Here is a 22,766-nt window from a genome sequence, read left to right on the forward strand (position 1 = left end):
AAATTTGATATTATCAACTTATTAAAATGCATGTCCAAGAAGATCTTTTATGACCTTTAAGCTTACATTGAATTCGCAGTTACAAATAATGTATTCTCATTTACATATTACAATTTCTTAATTACAACTTTTGTTTTTCAAATTACATATTCCAATTTCTTATTTACATTTTGGGTTTCTCGATTACATTTTAAACTTTCTTAATTGCTTGTTGTGTTTCTTAATTACATATTGCGACTTCTAAATTACATATTGTATTTCTCAATTACATCTTACTTTTCTTAATTACAACTTTCAAGTTCTCAATTACATCTTGAAAAGGTGTAAAGGACGGATGATTAAGTTATTTTTTATTTATTTTTTGTTACTAAAGGACGGATAATAAAGAACTTCAAATTTATTACTAAAGGACGGATAAAAAAGTAAATTTAAGTCTAGGAACATTAATGCTTTTTTCAGGGTTTATTCTTTTTTAGTAGTTTATTTTTCATTTTTATAACAACTTTTTATTAACTTTTTAAATTGTTGATTTGAAATTTCATTGTTTAGTTATATTTATTTAGATAAAAAACAATATTTTTTGTTAAGTAAAATATTTTTATTCATATTTTATATTCTTTGAAAGTATTTACACTTTTATATTACAAAATTATATACATTTATTTAAATAACATTTATTCTATTTACTTTTATTACTTTACAGTAATTTTTTCATTTAATGTTATAAACTTTTTAATCTTTTTAATAGCATCCTTTTCATGTTCAAATAAGGTACTCTCGGCAGATTCTTGAAATTGAAATTTATTCATCAGCAGAGTTTTCCATTTAGAGAAAGGAACCATCGGAAAAAACATATTCCAATCATAATTAGAGAGAGCTAATTCAGGATACTCTAAGCATTCCTCACCAACCATTTTAAACTCAGATAAAGGATTAAAATCGATTTCCGGAGTTTTAAGTAATGTATTAAAATTCTCGTGCAGCTTTTCAATGCTGACAGCATTTTTATTTATAATAAATTCTTTCACAGATTGCTTAAATATAATAAAAATATTTCATCATTTATGTTCATAATTACGCTGTTACAAATTTTAATAACATTATCTTACAACAGTGATTCTTAACCATTGTGCCGCGGTACTTTTGCGTGCCGCGAAGTTCTAAAAGTGTGCAAAATTTTAAATATGGTAACACTGTGGACCAGAAGGCATATTAGGTTTGATGGAGTGTCACCTGGGATTTTTTTACTGATTAAGTATTGTTTTCATTATACTAACATGATTTAATCATATTTAAAATCACTTTCACTTGCTAAGAGTGAAAAAATCACAAAACTATGAACCCCCTCCCCCAACAACAAAAATGAGGGGGTCGTTAATTTTACATGGCCACAACTCTTGAATGCCAAAGTATTTGTTGATGAAATTTGAAATCTATTGATTAATTTTAATTTAGGTTATGTCAGTAAAAAAGTTTTTATTGAAAGCCTATTTAACACAGGTGGGCATGGGATGTCTAAAATTATGGGTTATATTTGTCCCTTTGCTTCAATGCCACAACATTTTCTAAGGCAGCTTTATTTTACAATATAATAAAAATTGAAAAATTTTACAAAGCATAATTTCTATAACTATACAATATTATAATCTTTTAATTCCAAAATCAACAACAGCAGTTTTTAATCTCCATAATCTTTATGATCTATATTACGTTTATATCTTTGCCACGTAAGCTTAAACTTTGCATGAATCGCCTCACCACACTGTTCTGCATACTTTGACAAGCCGCATCCTGCATGCTTTACAAAAGGAAAAACATGGCAGCATATAATATGGATTTTCCATGACACTGTTAGTGTCTTTCCGAGTGAAGAAGCTGTCTCTTGTAGGCATAGAAAAGCATCTTTAAACAACGCTATTTTGTGTTCTGAGTCAGGATCGAGATTTCTTCCAAAACAAGCTTCTTTTACAGATTTAAAAGCTCTTAAGCTTTGGATTACAGGAAGTAGATAAGGTATTTTAAGTTGCACTTCATGTTGAAGTTCATCAATCAATTTTAAAATTTTATTTGCATTATTCTCATCCCAACGAACTCCATGATATCCTCTTTTAATTATATAGTGTTTTTTCAACCACAACTCAAAACCATCCCACTCAGTTAAAAGAAACCCTGCTATTTTATCTACTGCTCTATTTTATCTAATTTTCTAGAAAAGTATTTTTATCAGTGTTAAGATATATTAGGCGTTTGTTCACAATGTTATCAAATTCCTTCATGGACGATCTGATAGATTCATTTTTAATATATGCTTCATAACAGGAATCAAGATTGTCAATAGTTCTAAGAGTTCCTATATCAAGCGTACATTTGCCACTATACCACAAACAAGCTTTTTTGCATGCGTGCGATGAAAGACCAAATAATACACATTTAAGATCAAAATTGGCACATTTAAGATCAAAAGCAATATAATAGTTTGCATCCTCAAGATTAAGTTTCTCAAGCACTAATCTAAGGTTTTCATATTTTTCATTATTTATAAACTTTGGACTATTTTTTGTCCATTCTGAGGCCTTTCATTGTTGTATGCGTACTTTTTATTTTTTTAATGTATTTTTTGTTTTATTTATTTTTTGTTTGGTGATATATTTTTTTTGTTTATCTTAGTTCATATTAGTATTTATATAACAATTTTTTTTTTATTATTATTATTATTGTTAGTACTGTTCAGGTGCATTGTCTGTCTTATTTTAAATATTCCTCTATTAATCTTTATTTTTGTCTTGACAACTGTCAAAATATGCTTTGTTTGAAAAATAATTCTCCTCTATTCTAATGTACTTCATTTCTTCCCTCAGGCGTTCACTGCTCGTGTGTGACCATTCGGCGAATTTTATATATGTCAGAATTATATATATGCCAAAGTTTATAAATAAGTTTCTCAAGCACTAATCTAAGGTTTTCATATTTTTCAGGAGTATCTTCAACAATCGCTATAATATTGAACGCCACTATTCATATATTTATTTTCAAATTTTTGTTCTTCAAAAACATTCACAACAACTTTAAGGAAGCCTCCTCCACCATCTTTTAGTTGCATTATCAGAAAGTTCAAGAGAGACTTGAAGTTCCATGACTGTTTGAAGAGAAAGTTGTTTACTGCTTCTGTTACTCTTTAAATTGGGAGCTCCAACTCTAATAGAGATAGGTGTTCCTCGTGTTTTTAGTTTAAAAAATGTCCCTTTTTCTATACCTTCGCTCTCCATCTTTTTTTTTAATTAAAGCACTGGCTATTTGTTCTGCATATTCTCCTAATTGTAAACAGTGACCAATTAAGTTGTCTACAGCAGCAGCTTGGGTACACTGATGAGAAATGCCTCGTCCAGTAACAAGAAAACAAATAATGCATACGTTTTCAGCTACTTTCGGTTCACTAAATGTTGGAATAGTGACACCCAAACATGGATCAGAAGATCGCTTTTTGTTGGCCCAATCAATCTAAAGCATTTCAGACTATAAATTAACAAAATTCTACTACAACTTAACAATAAATTATACAAAGAGATTTGTTTGTAATAATTTGCTTTAGTTATCTTTTATATTAAAATATGTCTAAATATATACTATAAATAATGGATTGTTGAAATTTATTGTTAACAATTGCATAAACAGGAATAAATGTCCACCAATATAGTACATCCACACACACAAATATAACTTTTTTACATAAAATTGAAATAGTATACATATAAATTATATGTATTATAATATAACTAGTATTAGTATAAAAAAATACCTTAGCAACTTGAAGTCCCCATGATCCCCTAGAAGTATGGCCGCTCTTAAGAAGGTATAAATTTCGTTTACAACTACTACATATGACATTAGAAAAACTCATAATATTTTTATCATAACCATCATATATGTAGAGTTTGATAATATCTTGTATTCGGTTGGTGACTTCAGATAGCGACTTACATCTTGCACTTTTTTCAACCCAACACACTGCACAAACCGAATCACGTAAGAAACTGTTTCCAGACATAATATATTTTGTACTTTTATTTAATAAATATTATTACTTATTGGTAAGAGTAACATCCAGACAATTTTCATTAACGGAGAAGTGCTCTTTGATTTTTTAGCTATTTGAATAAGTCAAATTTGTAGTCTAGTATACTAAATACGCAACAGTAACATTTTAAAGCAAGTTTAAATTTTAGTTTAAATGATTATACGGCGAATTAAAGAGGTCTTCTACGTAAAACTCGGTACTCAGTTTATCTTTACTTACTCATTTGCACATTTTATTTAAAAATTGATTTGACAATTTTATTGTCTTAGCAAGTGAAACTAATTTTAACTATGATTAAATCTTTTTACTATAATGATAACAATAACTTATCAGTGAAAAAATCCCAGGTGACACTCCATCAAACCTAAACTCATCTCTGGTCCGCAGTGGTAACATAATTAAATAAGATTAAAAAAAAAATTTAAACGGGAATAGATATTTAAATCCATTAAAAATTGTGAAATCGTTAAAAGTGTGCCGCAACAAAAGGTTGAGAATCACTGGCTTCTTCAATCAATCTTCTTACAAAATAAATTAGATTTCAACCTATGCAAAATGTTAGCAAGTAAAGATATTACTTTGAAAAAAATTTCAAGTGTTTTCGTCATAACATTTTGCCTTTTCAATGTAAACAAAAATTTTACTGATTGTGTCTCTAATGTGACTACAGAGCATAATTAACTCAAAAGACATATAACTTGTAAAATAAGGAAGAAATTAAAATTTTAATGAAAACATAGTCACGCAAAAGTTTATAACAGCTCCATAAAAAAATCAAAACTTTATTAAGAAAAACATATTTATATAATTATACATATCGTATTTACGTATTTAAAAAAATCAACTTACTGAAGATAATTTTTAACTTCAAATAGAAAAATCAAAGAGATTGTCACGAGAAAATAAAAATTTAATAACACGTTTTGTAGAAAGATTCCTTATAAGAAATTTTTTGAGATATAGAAACCCTAAAGATATAAAGAAACTTAAAAACAACGATCGCTAAGTTAAGCCAAAGATAACTACAGAACATCAATACAGAATTTTGTTAAAACACTCAAAACAACATCCTTGCAAAAGCGGTCGAATTAAATGACACAGTGACTCAAAATAACAAAAAATGGCAATAAACCCCTCACAACGTTTTTATAAATTAAGTGTCCTTTTTTAAATAATGTAAAATTACAATAAACTTTTATTTCAAAAGTAATAATAACTTTTTCTTAAAACTTTTATTTTGTATTTTTATAGTTAAAAGAAGTTGAAAAAATTTGATATTATTTTCAAAGAAACCTGAAAAATATGAGATTTTTATTTAATATAGAGTATTTTTAATTTAAATAAAAGTGTACATTTATTTTTGAGATAATCTTTTGTCTCTATATATTTCAAATACATTAAAAAGAAAAAAAATTTAAAGACTTTTCTAAAAAAAAAGCAGCAAATAATTGTATTTTTTTGGTTTATTTATCAGCTAAAAAATGTTCTGCCAAATTCCAAGAATATATATACTTTTTCCAGAAAATTAACATTTTTACTTTTAGAATATAAAGGGATTACTGTGATCTCCTGCTAATAAAGAAATTCAAATGTTATTGAACCAATAAAAACCGTGTTTTCCGTCAATTTTTAAAATACTTATTATATTAAAACAAATGAAAATGGCGAGAAATTTTAATTTGAGTTTTTTACTTGCAGAACTTGTTCTAATAATTTTTTAAACCATAAATTTTAAATATAGTTCTAAAAAACAGGCTTTTGTCATTATATACTATTTAGTAGTTTGTTAAGATATTTATTGTCTATTTTGAAGAATGATTTATTATTTGATAAGTACAAGATGTCTAAAAAAGTTTAACTCTTTGTATTTCCTGTAATATGAAAGTAACTTAGTAATATAATATTATTACAGTAAATCTAATGTGACAATTGTTAAAGCAATAACAATATAACATTTAAAACAATAAGTAAAAAAATATGTAAAGTAATTTGAAATGTTTCTGAATTTTATTACATAGATGGTTTTTAAAAACAATAACAATGAAGAGATTAAATTCTAAATAAGCGTGAATTAGGAGTGGATAAATTAAGATTACGGAAAGATTTCGCATAAGGAATAATGAAATAAAAAATACTGAAGAAGTTTGCAAAGAAAAATTAAGTACTGGTTGCTTTAGTTATATTTATTTCAAAGGTGAAGAAAAAACTAAAACAATGTGGAATTATGATACATTTATACAAAAAGAAAATCATTGACTTCAAAGAAATCTTATGATCAATAAAAACAGCCATTTTGGTTCTGGAAGGCCCCATAAACAATGGAGTGTTCTTGGAGAGTGAAGCAAAAGAAAAAGCTCTATCTTTAGCTTCTGCAAGAAGTGCAAATGCTGCTGGAGAAAAAAAAAACATCTATTTAAAATAATAATGTCTAATGTTTTAGAGATCAAAAAGGTCGATGAAACTTTGTATAAAACTTTTCCCATTAACATGAGTGTAGAGGAAACTCTTGCATTAAAAAAATAAACACTGATCTCAGCGATAAACAATATCAAATGATCAGAAACTCAGCTCTTGTACACGATGTACATTTTTATCCTACCTTGCACGATATTTTAGTTGAAAAATTGAAATGCTGAAAATATACATTTTTCTGAAATGTCTGCAAAATGTACTCTTTAAAGCATGTTAGATCACACTGTTAAAAGAATAACTGAATTGATTGATTTGGCAAATCAATCATTTCAGAAGGTGGTCAAAATAACGTTATATTTAAAATTTTATATGGAAAGATTGGTTTTGATGGAGCATTAAGTCAAAGGTTTTGATGGAGCATTAAAGTCAAAGTATTTATAAGAACTTAAAGCATGTACACGAAATAAATGTGAAAGAATAAGCACGTCATTTTTTTTCAGTGGTTGCATTAAAATCTTTTTAATTGTTTTGTATTTTGTTTATAACATGTTGTGGTTTCAAAAAAAATATGTTAGTTTTTGGATTTAACTTGAAATTATTTTTAAAAATGACAAAAGAAGAAGACATAAGAGAAAAAATTATGCATAAATATTTACAAAATCCTAATAATAGCTACAATTCGATAGCAAAATCATTGCAAATACATCCATACACCGTTAGTCGTGTTATTCAACGTTTTTCTCAAACAAAATCGATCAAACGCAAATCTGGTGGTGGAAGAAAAGAAAGTTTTAAAGATATTAAACTAGTTAGAAAACTGGTTAACATTTTTAAGAATAACCCAAGCCTTTCACTAAGGGAACGCGCAAAAATATATGGATTTTCTCATAGTTTTGTTGCAAAAGTTAGAAACAAACATGGTATTCATTCTTTCAAAGCACAAAAAGTGCTAAACCGTTCTGAAACTCAACAAAAAAGTGCAACAATATAAAAAAAAGAGTCCAATTTTATCCTGAGAAGAAGAATCAGATCTAAAAAATCAAATAAATACCTTAAAGAGGTTTTGCAAAGTTTTTAAAATTGCAGGAAGCATGGTGACCTATAATATTAGCTATAGGATTGATCTCACAATTTTTGATAATAAAGTAGTTAACGCACTTACAGAGACGAAATCCACTCAATCCTGCAATATGTGCATTGCTAAACCCAACAAAATGAACAAATGCAAAAACTGAAAATGAGTCAGCCTTGGTGCTCGAAATTTCAGCTTTGGATTGCTGGATAAAATGCTTGGAGTTAATTTTTTATTCAATTTATAAAATGGAAACTAAAAAGTATAAGCCAAAAACAATTGAGGAGAAATTATCTGTAAACTTAAGAAAGAAAGAGATTCAGTTTCTTTTTCAAAGAACGGTTAAGCCCAATATGTTGACATGGGTTTGGCAATACCAATGACGACAATACTGCCAGAAGGGCATTTAAAAATAATGAAGTTTTTTCTGAAATTACTAAAGTTGATTCTGGTATAATTAAAAAATTGCATAATATTCACATAACCATATCTTGTAGATATCCTATTAGTATCAATGAATTAGATTTATATTGCCCTGAAAAAGCTAAACATGTAACGAGTTAGTATGACTGGTATATTTTATCTCCTACTCTATATAAACTGCTATTGCATAGTTCTTCTATATCACATAAATTACCTTTGCCAACTGGGGTAAATTTGGAAGATGCACTAGAGAGTTTAAATAAACAGATAAGAAATTCTAGACTTGAACATATGTCAAAAATATCAAGGTTAAACACTATAATGAATCAGATGCACTACCTTCTAGTAAGATCAGATCCAAAAGTATCCAGTATACCTTTTAGAAACCATAAGAGTTATCAAGGAAAACCGTTACCAGATGAAGTTATTAAATTAATTGTAATGTAAATAATAAATTAAATGTAAAAGAATACAGTTATTTTCTCTATGTATAACATCCTTTAAAAACTTAAAAATATTAAGTAGAGTAATGTATCAAGATAATGTGTTTGTTAGAGATGTGGCGGAACCAGTTTATGCCGAGTCCCCGATTCCGGGTACCCAGAAAAAAAAAAGGGGTCCGAGTCCGGGTACCCGGCACATATTTTATATTAAAAAGATGGAATGAAAGCTTGAGAAATCTTTTGCGCTAAATTGTTTTTTCACAAAATAACACTAACTAATTTGCGCTAATTAAGTTTGCTTAAATATATCAAGTTTCTAATTATTAAATAATAATAGGTTGCTAATATTTGGAATAAGGGGTTGTCCTTAAAGTACTTCCATATTTTGATATACGCCTTTTTGAGTACCCCCCACCTCCCTAAAAGTACCTATGCAACATTTTATGATATTTTTTTAATTTAGTGTTTCCTCACTTTTATAATTGACCCCTGCCCCTTGTCTCATATTTGCAGACCCCCTCTCTTGCATCCAAGTGTATGTACTTTATGAACGATCTCAACTTGTCTTACTAAAATAATTGTGGCATTACAGTTGAGAGTAGACCTCAACTGTAGTGTGAATAAAATGAAAAAATATATTTTAAGTGAGACACATCTATATTGAGTAAATAAGGTTTTGTGATTATTGAATACATAACACTCTTAGACTTATATCATCAAGTTTGATTGAAGCTAAAACTAAAAGCAATCATGTTAATAATATTTTGAAACAATTCAAAGTACCACTTAAACATATAGTTACAGCATTTAAGGTAAATGTTTATTAAAAGTTTCTTTTAAGATACCTGTTGCCGGGTACTGTAAAAAAAATGGTCGATTCCAGGTACCCGGGAACACAGCCGAATTACCGAGTCCCGGGGTCTGAACCGGGCACCCGGCACATCATTAGAGTTTGTTTTGAAGATTCTATAACTTTAACAAAAAGTAAGCAAGCATTGTACGTGTCGCAGCTGTGCATAAAAAAAGTTTTTATTAATAAATTTGAAATCTTTGATCCAAATATTTTTATTTTATAACATGTTTATTTACAATTTATGCTAAATTTTATTTAGTTTTTACGGTTTTTTTATTATCACTGTGCATCGCCTGTGCCAGCAAAATTTGTTTGGTTGTTGTCCTGCCAAGAAACCTTTAGTATCATCAAAGAATCGCTTAGCCTGAAAGTAATTTGCAAAAAAATCATTTGCATTGGACTTAATAGAATGGCCAAAAGTATTATTCCGTGATGAATCAAAGTTTCGCATGTTCGGTAGCGATGTGAGACATCCAAAAATTGAAAGATTTGCTCCTAAGAATCAAATGCCAACCAGTTAAACATGTTGGTGGCAATGTAATAGATCAGTATGTATATTTATAAATAATCAAGATGTTATGTTGCCACATGGATTTTCCAGCAAGACAATGATCCAAAGTACTGTGCAAATTCATGAAGCAAATTCAATCATAGTTTTTTAAATTCGAGTTTAGGACTGGCCTTCTCAAAACCCAGATTTAAATCCTTTAGAGCATATTTAGGAACATCTCAATCATCAACTGAAGTTGCTTAATAGAAACTCATTTTCATCACAGCATTTAGAAATTAATTATATATATACAGATATATATATGTGTGTGTGTGTGTATATATATATACACACACACACACACACACACACACACACACACACACACACACACACACACACACACACACACACACACACATATGTATAATTTTTTTTTCCTTAAATAATAGACTGCCTGCCCTAACCAAACCCTCAGTCGATGTAGCAGCACTCCATTGTGAGTCAGGCTATAAGATAGCCGATGCAGCAGCATTCCGTTGCGAGTCAGGCTATAAGATAGTTGATGTAGCAACACTCCATTGAGAGTTTGTATATTAGATAGTTGTTGTAGCAACACTCCTTTGTAGCAACAGTCTATTAGATAGTCAATGTATCAACACTCTCTCTCTCTCTCTCTCTCTCTCTCTCTCTCTCTCTCTCTCTCTATATATATATATATATATATATATATATATATATATATATATATATATATATATATATATATATATATATATATATATATATACACTAATACCAAGTGCTAGAGACCTTTGAAAATTTCAATTAGTAGAGCTATGGTGAATGCTTTTATTTGGTAATACAAATATTTAATTGCTGTGTTGTAACTATGAAAAATCTAAAAATCTTTCAAAACTGATTGCTAAATACATCTAATACAAAAAGAAATAGACTAAACAAATTTTGAATAGAAATTTAGTACTTTTTATGTAATTCCTGAAATTCCATAGTGCAATGAAGTTATTAAAAAGGTTCAAGAATCTAGCTCTTTATTTATTGAAATGAAACCAACTAAAGACTTAAAAAGTCTGCACATTATTGCTGGGATAGACTCACATTTAAGCTAATTTCTTCACATAATCTTACCTCCAATTGTAAAGAAACAAAAGATATAAAAGATGATTAGAATTTATGCATATTTCTCAATAGAAAAAATACTGAACAGTTTTAAGTTTAGACGTGTATTTTTATTTGTTTTAAACATAAGGCCAAAAAATCTTGACATTACCAAGTTTAAAAATTCACTTGCAGAATTACATGATTTATTTAGCTTTACAATTGACTTTGGTACGAAATTCAATGAAAACAAAAATATCTATAACGTAATTCATTTTCTAGACAAATCGGTTATCTTTGAAAATAAAAAATATATCAAAACATATTTTACAATACTCATGACTATTTAAACTACAATCTTTACTACACAAAAAACATGCTAAAAGAAATTATTTTTACATCTGATTATGCTACACAAATACTATGTTTAGTGGAACTTAATTAAGGATTTCATAATGGGGTCAGATCATTATATTTTAACCAATTTCAAGAAAACTTTGTGGGGTACCATCTCTGATTTTCCTGATTTTTACATATCATTATCTAAATGATGTAAATAGGTTAAATGTGCAATTTCAGAGTTCCAAGTGCAATGGTTTAGAAATTATAGCCTTACAAACACTCTCAGGTAGCCCCCCTCGGTTCCTCGAATGGTAAAAATAGACAACTTTAAGGCCTTATAACTTTTTTCTAACTTTCAGCAAGTGGCTAATTTTTTCTAGAACTATTTTCTAGATATTTCTGTCTTAAAATTTGTGATTTTCATTAGCTTGTATCATGTTAGAAAAAAACTACAGCCTCCTAAACTTTGGAAAAATTCTAAAAAATGCTAAATAAAGGCAAAATGAAGTTAACCGTAGTATTTTTCTATTCATCAACAAGTCCTTACATGTTAGTTTTCTAATTAGCTACAATGGTCTACAACAAATTGGCAAAATATAAGCAGCTTGGTACATTTTAGAAATCAGTTTTATCTAAAAATATATAGTCCACTTTACTAAAAAGTCCCATTTTCAGCCATTTGGGGATGGCTCGTAAATTTTTCTAACACTTTGTATTGATCTGATGTTAACAGCAAATAAGGCCATTAGATCTAACTATATAAAAATGTAAACATCACAAACTTGTCATGTTCACAACAAAAATGGCACCATTTTTTATTAACCCTATTTTTCAATTATCAGGGCTGAATAGTGTTATTGGAAACCAGTGCGCCTCCAACCTGCTTTCTGGCCCATGTGAGGGATGTAGCCTATCATAAGTCATTTCTTAAAAAAAAAGAGATATGGTTGGTTACTTTCTCCCTGATCTGGACTTTATACCGGATAGGAGCACAACTAAAGGGGTAATAACTATATAGAGCCTGCATTATTTTTAAAAGGTGACACTCAAAAAAAAATTTAGTTAATCATAACATTGCGATTTAATCTTTATTATGATGATTTTTTTATAGTTGATTGAATTGCTAATAATTCAAGGCAATAGTAGGACAGTGGGTTCATACATTACTGGCAATATGAAGTATGACAAGACTAATCAAGCCATTACAATATTGATTTAATGTTTTTTTTAAATAAGTTTTTTAACAAAGTATGAGTTTCAATTTTATTAGTTAATTTTAACTATTTATCTAAAAATGCAATGATTCTATATAATATACCCTTTTGCAAATGTAAATATATAAGCATTTATAACTCAAAATAACTTACGTTGTTATTTTTCTGTTAAATAAACTTTGCTATTGCATTTTGTAACCATTTTTTTCATTACATTATTTGTATGTGTTTTTAATTGTTTGATTTTATGTATGTATGTATGTATGTATGTATGTATGTATGTATGTATGTATGTATGTATGTATGTATGTATGTATGTATGTATGTATGTATGTATGTATAAATATCTATGTATACATGTCTATCTCTATATATGTATATATGTATGTATCTATGTATGTATGTATGTATTTATGTATTTATATCTGTATGTATGTATGTATGTATGTATGTATGTATGTATGTATGTATGTATGTATGTATGTATACATGTATGTATGTATGTATGTTTGTATGTATGTATGTATGTATGTATGTATGTATGTATGTATGTATGTATGTATGTATGTATGTATGTATGTATGTATGTATACATGTATGTGTGTATTTATGTATGTATGTATGTATGTATACATGTATGTATGTATGTATGTATGTATGTATGTATGTATGTATGTATGTATGTATGTATGTATGTATGTATGTATGTATGTATGTATGTATGTATGTATGTATGTATGTATGTATGTATACATGTATGTGTGTATTTATGTATGTATGTATGTATGTATACATGTATGTATGTATGTATGTATGTATGTATGTATGTATGTATGTATGTATGTATGTATGTATGTATGTATGTATGTATGTATGTATGTATACATACATATATACATACATACATACATACATACATACATACATACATACATGCATGCATGCATCCATCCATACATACATACATACATACATACATACATACATACATATACATACATACTGTCACTCTGGAGCATAATCAACTGGACTCTAATTTAATTCCTGGGAAAAAAATATGTTTTGGTTGTGTAAGAAAAATCAAGAATGTTGAAGAAGTTGACAAGAGACATGATCCAGATTACATATCACCTGATAACTCTGTCACACAAATTGATACTATAAATCCTTGTCTTGTTAAATTTGGTGTGTCTCCTATTAAAAGATCATCCAGCATGAGTATGCTACAAATAGACAATAAAATAAAAAAGAAAGTTAAGTTGCTAAATGAATCATTGAATGCATCTGAACGAGATGAGCTTCAAATTAGTATGCTCAAAAGTTCCTCTTTAGATTTTATTGTAGAACAGCTTAAACAAAAGTTTCGTAGTGAGATCAATATTTCACAAAAAATAAAATTGCTCACTTTAGCTCCAGTCCATTGGACTATTCAGGAAACAATAAATGAATTTAAAACAACACAATATATGGTGAAGCAAGCTAGAGCTTTGCGGGATGTTAAAGGAATCCTTGGTGAGAGATCAACAGACATAAGAAATCCTAAAAAATTGACTACTGAAGTTGTAAATCAAATTGTCAACTTTTATGAGGATGATAGTAACAGCAGGTTATTGCCAGGAGCAAAGGATTACATTAGCATAAAGACAGTTGATGGTAGACAGCACATTCAGAAACGACTCATACTATGCAATCTTTCAGAACTTTACCAGAAATGGTTAGAAGAATCAAAATCTAATGGTGTAGTAAAGGTGGGACTGACATCATTTGCTCTTTTAAGGCCACAACATTGTATTGTTGCAGGAAAATCTGGCACACACACAGTCTGTGTTTGTATTGACCATCAAAATCCAAATCTTATGGTTAAATCATTAAAAAATGAAATAAAGTCAAAAGATCTGATGGCCTTAGCTGTATGTTCAATAGAAAATAAACCATGTATGTTTCATGAGTGTGAGAAGTGTCCGGGAAAAAAGAGAATTGTAAAAAAGTTAAATGAACTGTTAGGGGATTCAGCAAATGAACTAACTTATAAGCAATGGTTGAAGACTGATAGATGCTCCTTGGAATCTATAGTTAAAAGTCCTGATAAGTTTCTAGAAGAGTTAACAGACAAGTTATATAACCTCACAAAACATCATTATGTCAGCAAATCACAGACATTCTTTTTAAACCAGCTCAAAGAAAACATGAAGCCAAATGAATGTATTATGCAAATGGATTTTGCTGAAAATTTTTCATTTATTATACAAGATGAAGTTCAGTCATCCTATTTTTCCAAAAATCAAGCAACTCTCCATCCATTTGTCATATATCTGCAATCTTTAAATGGAAACCAATCACCAGAAAGCAAATGTTATTGTGTTATATCTGGCAATCTACTTCACAATACTGAGGCAGTTTTCAGTTATGTTTCCAAAATCATACCAATTCTGAAAGAGGAATATCCACAAGTTCAGAAGATCAATTATTTCACTGATGGTGCAAGCAGCCAATATAAAAATAGGTTAAATTTTCATGTCACAATATTTTTAAAATTTTTTGATAACAATTACCTATTCTAGACAAACTATTTTCAGCCCTTGAAATGATGTTTTTGAAATTGGATACAAAATTGATAATCTTTAACTGAATAGGTTTTTTTCTTATTGTATTTTAGGTTTAATTTGAAAAACCTATGTTTTCATGAAAAAGACTATGGACTAAAAGCAGACTGGCATTTTTTTGGGACTGCACATGGAAAAAGTGTATGTGATGGAATAGGTGGTACAGTGAAAAGAGTTATTCATAACCTATCCCTTCAAAGGCCAATTGGCAATCAAATTTTGACACCGAGGGACATGTTCTTAGTTGCTAAAGAAAAAATTAAAAACATCAGGTATATATCATGCTATTGTCAAAGTGTATGTACATTTAGGTTATGATATTTTTTCAAATAATTGATGTCTAGTATCCTATATCATAATAGGCATTTAAACAAAAATAATAAAAATAACGTATGAATGTTTAGTTATAAAAAATCAAATAGTATAGAAAAGGATTCCTTAAAACAAGACCTTACTAAATACATATTTGGAAATAGAATTATGATTTATGTTAACTCTTTTTCAGATTTATCTACATTTCTGAAACCGAAACAGCTGCTATTAGACATGAAGTGCTTGCTAAACGATTTGAGAATGTTCCTGCCATCAAAGGTACTCGCTCATACCATTATTTCTCACCTCAATCATGCTGTTTAAAAGCTTATGTAACATCAATGAGCAGTACATTTGACTCTTTTCACATGCTGGAAGATACTTGCATTAATACACAAAAATTGATGAATACTGATATCAATATTAATGATTGGGCATTAGTGAATTATTTTAGTGAATTCTTTCCTGAAAAGATAACTGATCTTAAAGGTGACACAGTTTGTATTAGCTGTTTACAAAAAGCAGGCAATTATTTCAAGTATCCAACAACCACAGATATCTATTGGTATCCAGTTAGTGACATTATTGCCACGTTACATGACCCTTAGCTCAAAAACACTAGAGGATTTTACTCTTATCTTATTAAAAAAAGGATGAAATGAATTATCATATATAATTGTTTTCAACTACATTATTATGTATTGCCATTATTAAGGGAGAATACAAGAATTTTGTAAAAAAGATAACTATGCTTTTCACATAAACAACAATGCTGGGCTAGAAATGGTTTTTATAGCAATTATATAAAATTTTGTAAAACAAATTACAGATAGTGGGTTACATCCCTCACATGGGCCAGAAAGCAGGTTGGAGGCGCACTGGTTTCCAATAACACTATTCAGCCCTGATAATTGAAAAATAGGGTTAATAAAAAATGGTGCCATTTTTGTTGTGAACATGACAAGTTTGTGATGTTTACATTTTTATATAGTTAGATCTAATGGCCTTATTTGCTGTTAACATCAGATCAATACAAAGTGTTAGAAAAATTTACGAGCCATCCCCAAATGGCTGAAAATGGGACTTTTTAGTAAAGTGGACTATATATTTTTAGATAAAACTGATTTCTAAAATGTACCAAGCTGCTTATATTTTGCCAATTTGTTGTAGACCATTGTAGCTAATTAGAAAACTAACATGTAAGGACTAAATTTTAAGACAGAAATATCTAGAAAATAGTTCTAGAAAAAATTAGCCACTTGCTGAAAGTTAGAAAAAAGTTATAAGGCTTTAAAGTTGTCTATTTTTACCATTCGAGGAACCGAGGGGGGCTACCTGAGAGTGTTTGTAAGGCTATAATTTCTAAACCGTTGCACTTGGAACTCTGAAATTGCACATTTAACCTATTTACATCATTTAGATAATGATATGTAAAAATCAGGAAAATCAGAGATGGTACCCCACAAGCCATTGGTTAAAATATAATGATTTGACCCAATGCAAAAGTACAAGGACAAGCAACAATAAACATTCAAAAGAGGTTTTTCATTTGGTTACTACATTTTATAGCAATCTAAACTGGTTATTTTAACTGAAAATAATTTTTTATTAAGTTTAACTATTGAAAGGGTAAAAGAAGTTTCAAGTTTTTAAGTTTTTTCTATAAACTGTCAAACTTACAGAAGTTCTACAAAATTTTACACTATGTCATCTATTAAAAAATTTCATACTACCTCATCTACCAAAAAATTTCATACAAATTCATCCATCAAAAAATTTCACACAAAAACTTTGAGACATTCAATAACACTGATTAGAATACTTAAAAGTCACATGACTTATAATAAAATGTAATTTATTATTTAAAGAGTTTATCATAAAATGGACTTTCTATATATACTAGAAAAACAAACAATTTAAGAAACCGTACAAGTGGCCATGTTTCCAGATGCAGAACAGGCAAATCACCAATGGCAATCATACATATGATTGCCAGAGATTGCATAATAAAACTATACAACGTTTTTTCAAAAGAATTAGTTTTTCTTGAATTAAAAAATGAAAAATATATATATATATATATACTCATATATTTCATATTGTTCAATATTAAATTGCTTGCTATATATATATATATATATATATATATATATATATATATATATATATATATATATATATATATATGCATATATATATATATATATGCATATATATATGCATATATATTTATATATATATATATTTATATATATATATATATATATATATATATATATATATATATATATATATACATATATATATATATATATATATATATATATATATATATATATATATATATATATATATATACACATATATATATATATATATATATATATATATATATATATATATATATATATTATACATGGCTTACTATATTACATGGCCTACTATATTACACGGCCGTGTATGTTACATTTTAGAGGCCAATTGTAAGAGGCCTATTATAAAAAAAGATGGCTGCGCAACTATAGAGAAAACATATAATTCATCTAGACTAAATAGATAGTATAAATATAATATTACAAGTAGGAATATTATGAACAAATGAGTATTCACAAAAAACAAAAATATTTTGTGCTTTCATACTAGAGATTTATGTATATATAAACATATAAAAATATAAGTTATAGATACAAATATATATATATATATATATATATATATATAATATACATATGTATATTATATATATATATATATATATATATATATATATATATATATATATATATATATATATATATATATATATATATATATATATATATTTGTATCTATAACTTATATTTTTATATATTTGTACATTACACATTTAAATTGACAACACTGGGAAATTACAAAAAAAAAAGAGGTTAAAATTTGTGTTTTTTTTTTATGTTATTATTTATGTTTTTTTTTAGATATTATTTCTCTCTCTGTCTACTTTTAAAACTTTTAACAGCATCTTTTCGTAGAGTGGTATTGATTATATTCTGCTTATTGTTAAAAAAAGACATTAATTATAATTTTAGAAGCAAATTTAAACCCCGATGCTTTGTGTAAATCGCAAGTAAAGCAAACTGTTTGAAAATATTTTGATAAAACAAAGCTTGATACATCTTTGACATTAGCACCTTGTTTAGTTATTAAATTTGAAAGATTATTTGACATCCACAAATGAAATCCTTAAGTGAAAGTGAAGGCATAGTAACCACCTCATGAAAGTATTTGTAGATATGGACAAACATTTATATTGCTTGCATCTGTAGCAAGCATAGGCTTGCAATTGCTACATTTCCTTCTTTTTATTAATTTCTTTGCTATATAACCAGCAATTGTGGTTGCAACTTCTTCTGTTTCAGGTGATAGAGTTAATTCTGATATCTCATTTGAGTTTAAATCTAATGTTATTAGCAATTCATCATTAATTGGGTTATCATAATTGTTCTTTAAATCTTCATCCCAAAAATTTACATTCTCCTTAATTAAAGTCCGACATGCTAAAATAATTTCTGAATGTTGAACTTCTAGTAAACATACTAGTAATCTCCCACCACTCATCTGTCGATATTGAGAAAATATCTGCTCAATAGGGTCACTGAAGTAAGCACATACAAATATCCGATATGTTCGTCTATAAGCATTGCTTGAGAATGCAGAGTTGTGATGTGAGCAGATGTTTGTTTTGATAAAGTAAAAAATGGAGATTTCTGCCAAAGCTCAATCTAATCAGCTAGTTGCCTAAAGTTTTGGAACTTCTTTCAAATTATCTTGAAGTTGTTTATCTTTAGAATGTAGAAGATGAAAATCTCCCCAAGTTATATAACCAGCTGGATAGTTATAGACATCATCTTTTATATTGTAAGTAAATGTAAATGCATTTAGTTTACTTCATTCCAATTTGGAAAGACAAGTTTTTTGCAGTGTAATAAATTATTTCTGATTTTTTAACATTATGAACACTATCATAAAATAAATATATTTTAATATTTGGACTATCAGGATGATAAATAAATTTGACTGATTACCAAATTTGGAATGAAGTAAACTAAATGCATTTACATTTGCTTGATGATTGTCGGTAACAACGCCTCGAATTTGAAAACCAGATAAAGAAAGAGTGCAATTGTCATCTGCACCCACATACAGCGGTGGCCAAAAATTAAAGACCACTCATTTTTTAGTTGGTTTCTTAATCTTTAAATTAAAATTAAGAAGATTATAATTGACATATTAAATTTTTTTTTAATATCTTGTTAATTAAAACATAGGGATTAAAGTGGTACCATTTTTTTAATCTAATTCTAATTATATAGCGTTTAACTTATTAAAAAACTGATGAGTACTTATAAATCTTCTTTAAATAAATTGGACAAAATTTAACGACCACTATCGAATCTTTAATTTGCACTTATTAAAAATAATAATCCATTATTTTTTTTAACTGTCTTAATTGCTTATTACGTTGGCTATAAAATCAAATGTCGAAACCTGAGTTTCGATATCAAATAAACATTTATTTTTTGAATTGCAATAAGGATATAAAAATATTGCAAAAATGCGTGCAAAGATCGAAGAAAAAGACAGATACGCAGCTCTTGTATTAAAAGAAGAAGGTTATAGCATCAGACAAATAGCAGAAAAGCTCGGAAGGTCTCACTCTTGCATTATTAACATAATTCAACGACACAAAGAGACCCGGTCAATTAATGATCGTCATAGGACTGGACGCAATAAAATTTCAAATGATCCTGATGTTCGCTCGTTAGTGAGATTAATAAAAGAAAACAGACAAGCATCATCTAGAAACTTGCCTACGAAATGGACACTGTCAAATGGTCTGAAAGCAAGCCCTAGAACTGTGCGAAGGGTCCTCCACAATTTAAATTATTTATGGTATGCTGCTGCAAAAAAAACAAGCTTAAATAAAAAACAAAAATTTGCCAGGAAAGAGTGGTGCAAACTACATAAAAATTGGTCAACACATCAGTGGAGCCGTGTGGTCTTTAGTAATGAAATGAACGTTGAGGTAGACAACAGAAAAGGTCGTGTAATGTTGCGTAGACTTCCAAGCGAACAGTTCGATGAATCATGCATTTTGAAACGAACAAAACAAGGCAGTGGTTCAATAGATATTTGGGCCTGTATGAGTGCCTGTGGAGTTGGCGTTTTTCATTTATTCGATGGTAGACTCAACAAAGAAAGGTACGTCGAAATTTTGGAAAACTCGCTTATTCCTAGCATTGATTTATGGCAGTTGCAAGATGGATTTATTTTCCAGCAAGATAATGCGCCGTGTCATAAAGCGCATGTTGATAGCGTTCAATTCTAATAAAATTCAAGTACTTCCATGGCCTGCCAATAGTCCAGACTTGAATCCAATAGAGAATTTATAGTCGTGGCTTGATCACAAGCTTGGTAAAGAACAACTTTACAATTCGGAAGATTTGAAATCTTCTATCTCTCATCATTTGAAAAATGTGCCTGATGAAGTAATCAAAACTTTAATGAATTCAATACCAGAACGAGTTCAAGAGTGCTTGAAAATAAATGGAGGAACAACACGTTTCTAAATTATTTTTTTATTGCTTTTTGAAATAGTTTTGAAAGTGGTCTTAAAATTTTGTCCAATTTTTTTTCCCATTTATATTTTTTACAAGTCAGTTTTTTAATTTTTTAACATTATTTTGTAAAAAAATTATAAATTCTTTTATAATAAATATAAAATACAATAAAAATTCTTTCTAAAAATGTTTTTCTTTTTTTGATACCTTTTTCCAAAATAAAATTATACTGAGGTTAAAAATAAATTTTGAAAAAAAAAAGAGTGGTCTTTAATTTTTGGCCACAGCTGTAGGCACCACTATAATATTGTGCCTGTTTCTGAAGATAAAATTCATCTACAATTAGTATTATATCTTCATGTATTAAACCCTTCTCACAAAGTGTTTTAACAGCTTTTATTGCATCAACTCCACCTTGTTTTATTTTATTTAATAAAGAAATCGAAGGTAATGGAAATGATTCAAGTAAAATTTCATATGATTGTTTAGATGTATATCTTAATAATATAAAGTCTGAATGTCTGATCATATCTGCAGAATATTGTAATTGACCCTTTGCTTTATAGTATATTCTACTATTTATTTCTTCAAAAAGTATATTTCTATTAGAAGACGCTGTGTTTTTTATGTACGATGCAAGATTTTCTAGCATACTCAAACTCGTTAACTTGCCATTATGAACTTAAGTTAACCACGGAGAAAATGGAACATTTTTTCCTTTGTATTGCAAAGCTACACATAAACAATGATCAATTTTTATTGATTCAAGAGCAAAAGGAAAATGTGTTAAAGGATCAAATATTAAATTGTAATAAATAACACAACTGAGATGTTTTTTAAATTGAAAACCTTCTGGTGAATGTTTACTGTTTATCTTGTTCCATTCAGTTATTTTATCATTTTCAGAAAAAAAAACTAAGTTCATCTTCTTGATAAATACAAGTTTTAGGTGATCTTTTTAAAGCAATAAGTGATGGTAGTGTGGAAGGCCATTGTAAGCATTCCCTTGAGAAAATTTCAGGAATAGGGTTTAAATTCCAATTTAACTTCCATTTTATACCTGGAATAATGTACTTTTCATTAAAATGCTTTTTCACATAAGACAGAATTTGGTGAAGGCACGCAATCACTACGGTTTACAAAACGAACCCAATAATTCAACAACTGTTGATTTTTTAACGGAAAATGAAAAGAAGAAATATTTATATCTTCCAAAGAACTGTTGTATCCAGTTTTACAACCATAAGCAACACATTTGTTAACCATAATATTCAGCTTTGCTAATATTAATAAATTGTCTAAAATAGCATTTTACATATATATATATAAATATATATATATATATAAATATATATATATATAAATATATAAATATATATATATATATATATATATATATAATATATATATATATATATATATATATATATACATATATATTTGTGTGTATACACATACATACATATATTTAATGTTTTTTTAATATTGCATTATCATATTGCGGCCTCTAAAATGTAACATAGATGGCCGTGTAATATAGTAGACCATGATATATATACAGTATTGGACAAAACATTTGCAACCAACATCGAACAATGCGAAAAAGTGTTCCTAATTTTACATGTCTTAAAAATGAAACGAACTATACTACAACAGCAAACAGTTCAGGAGTCTGGAGTCATAGCATGCTATGACATGAGCAATCAGCTGACAGGTGACAGCACACAGGCAGAATTTCGTTGACAAGTGCCATTTTGCAGCGGACAAAACAAGTGCAACTTTTTTGGTTTGTTTCATTTTCTTAAGTCTGG

The 22,766-nt window shown here is 28.2% G+C and overlaps 1 protein-coding gene across 2 annotated transcripts in view; it reads right to left on the minus strand.

The window, feature by feature from the left end:
• Positions 1–576: 576 nt before the first annotated feature.
• Positions 577–22,766, minus strand: part of LOC136078090 (uncharacterized protein KIAA0825 homolog) — a 114,251-nt gene continuing 92,061 nt past the window's right edge. Inside the window, exon 22 of one of the 2 annotated variants that reach the window (XM_065792927.1) lies at positions 577–1,034. In XM_065792927.1, the coding sequence (XP_065648999.1) occupies positions 693–1,034 (342 nt within the window). In that variant the 3' untranslated portion in view covers positions 577–692. Of the gene's footprint in view, positions 1,035–9,463; positions 9,643–22,766 lie in introns of those variants that run through there. The other variant, XM_065792928.1, reaches the window with a different exon arrangement.

The sequence above is a fragment of the Hydra vulgaris genome, chromosome 03 (assembly GCF_038396675.1).
Source record: "Hydra vulgaris chromosome 03, alternate assembly HydraT2T_AEP".
Lineage (NCBI taxonomy): Eukaryota > Metazoa > Cnidaria > Hydrozoa > Anthoathecata > Hydridae > Hydra > Hydra vulgaris.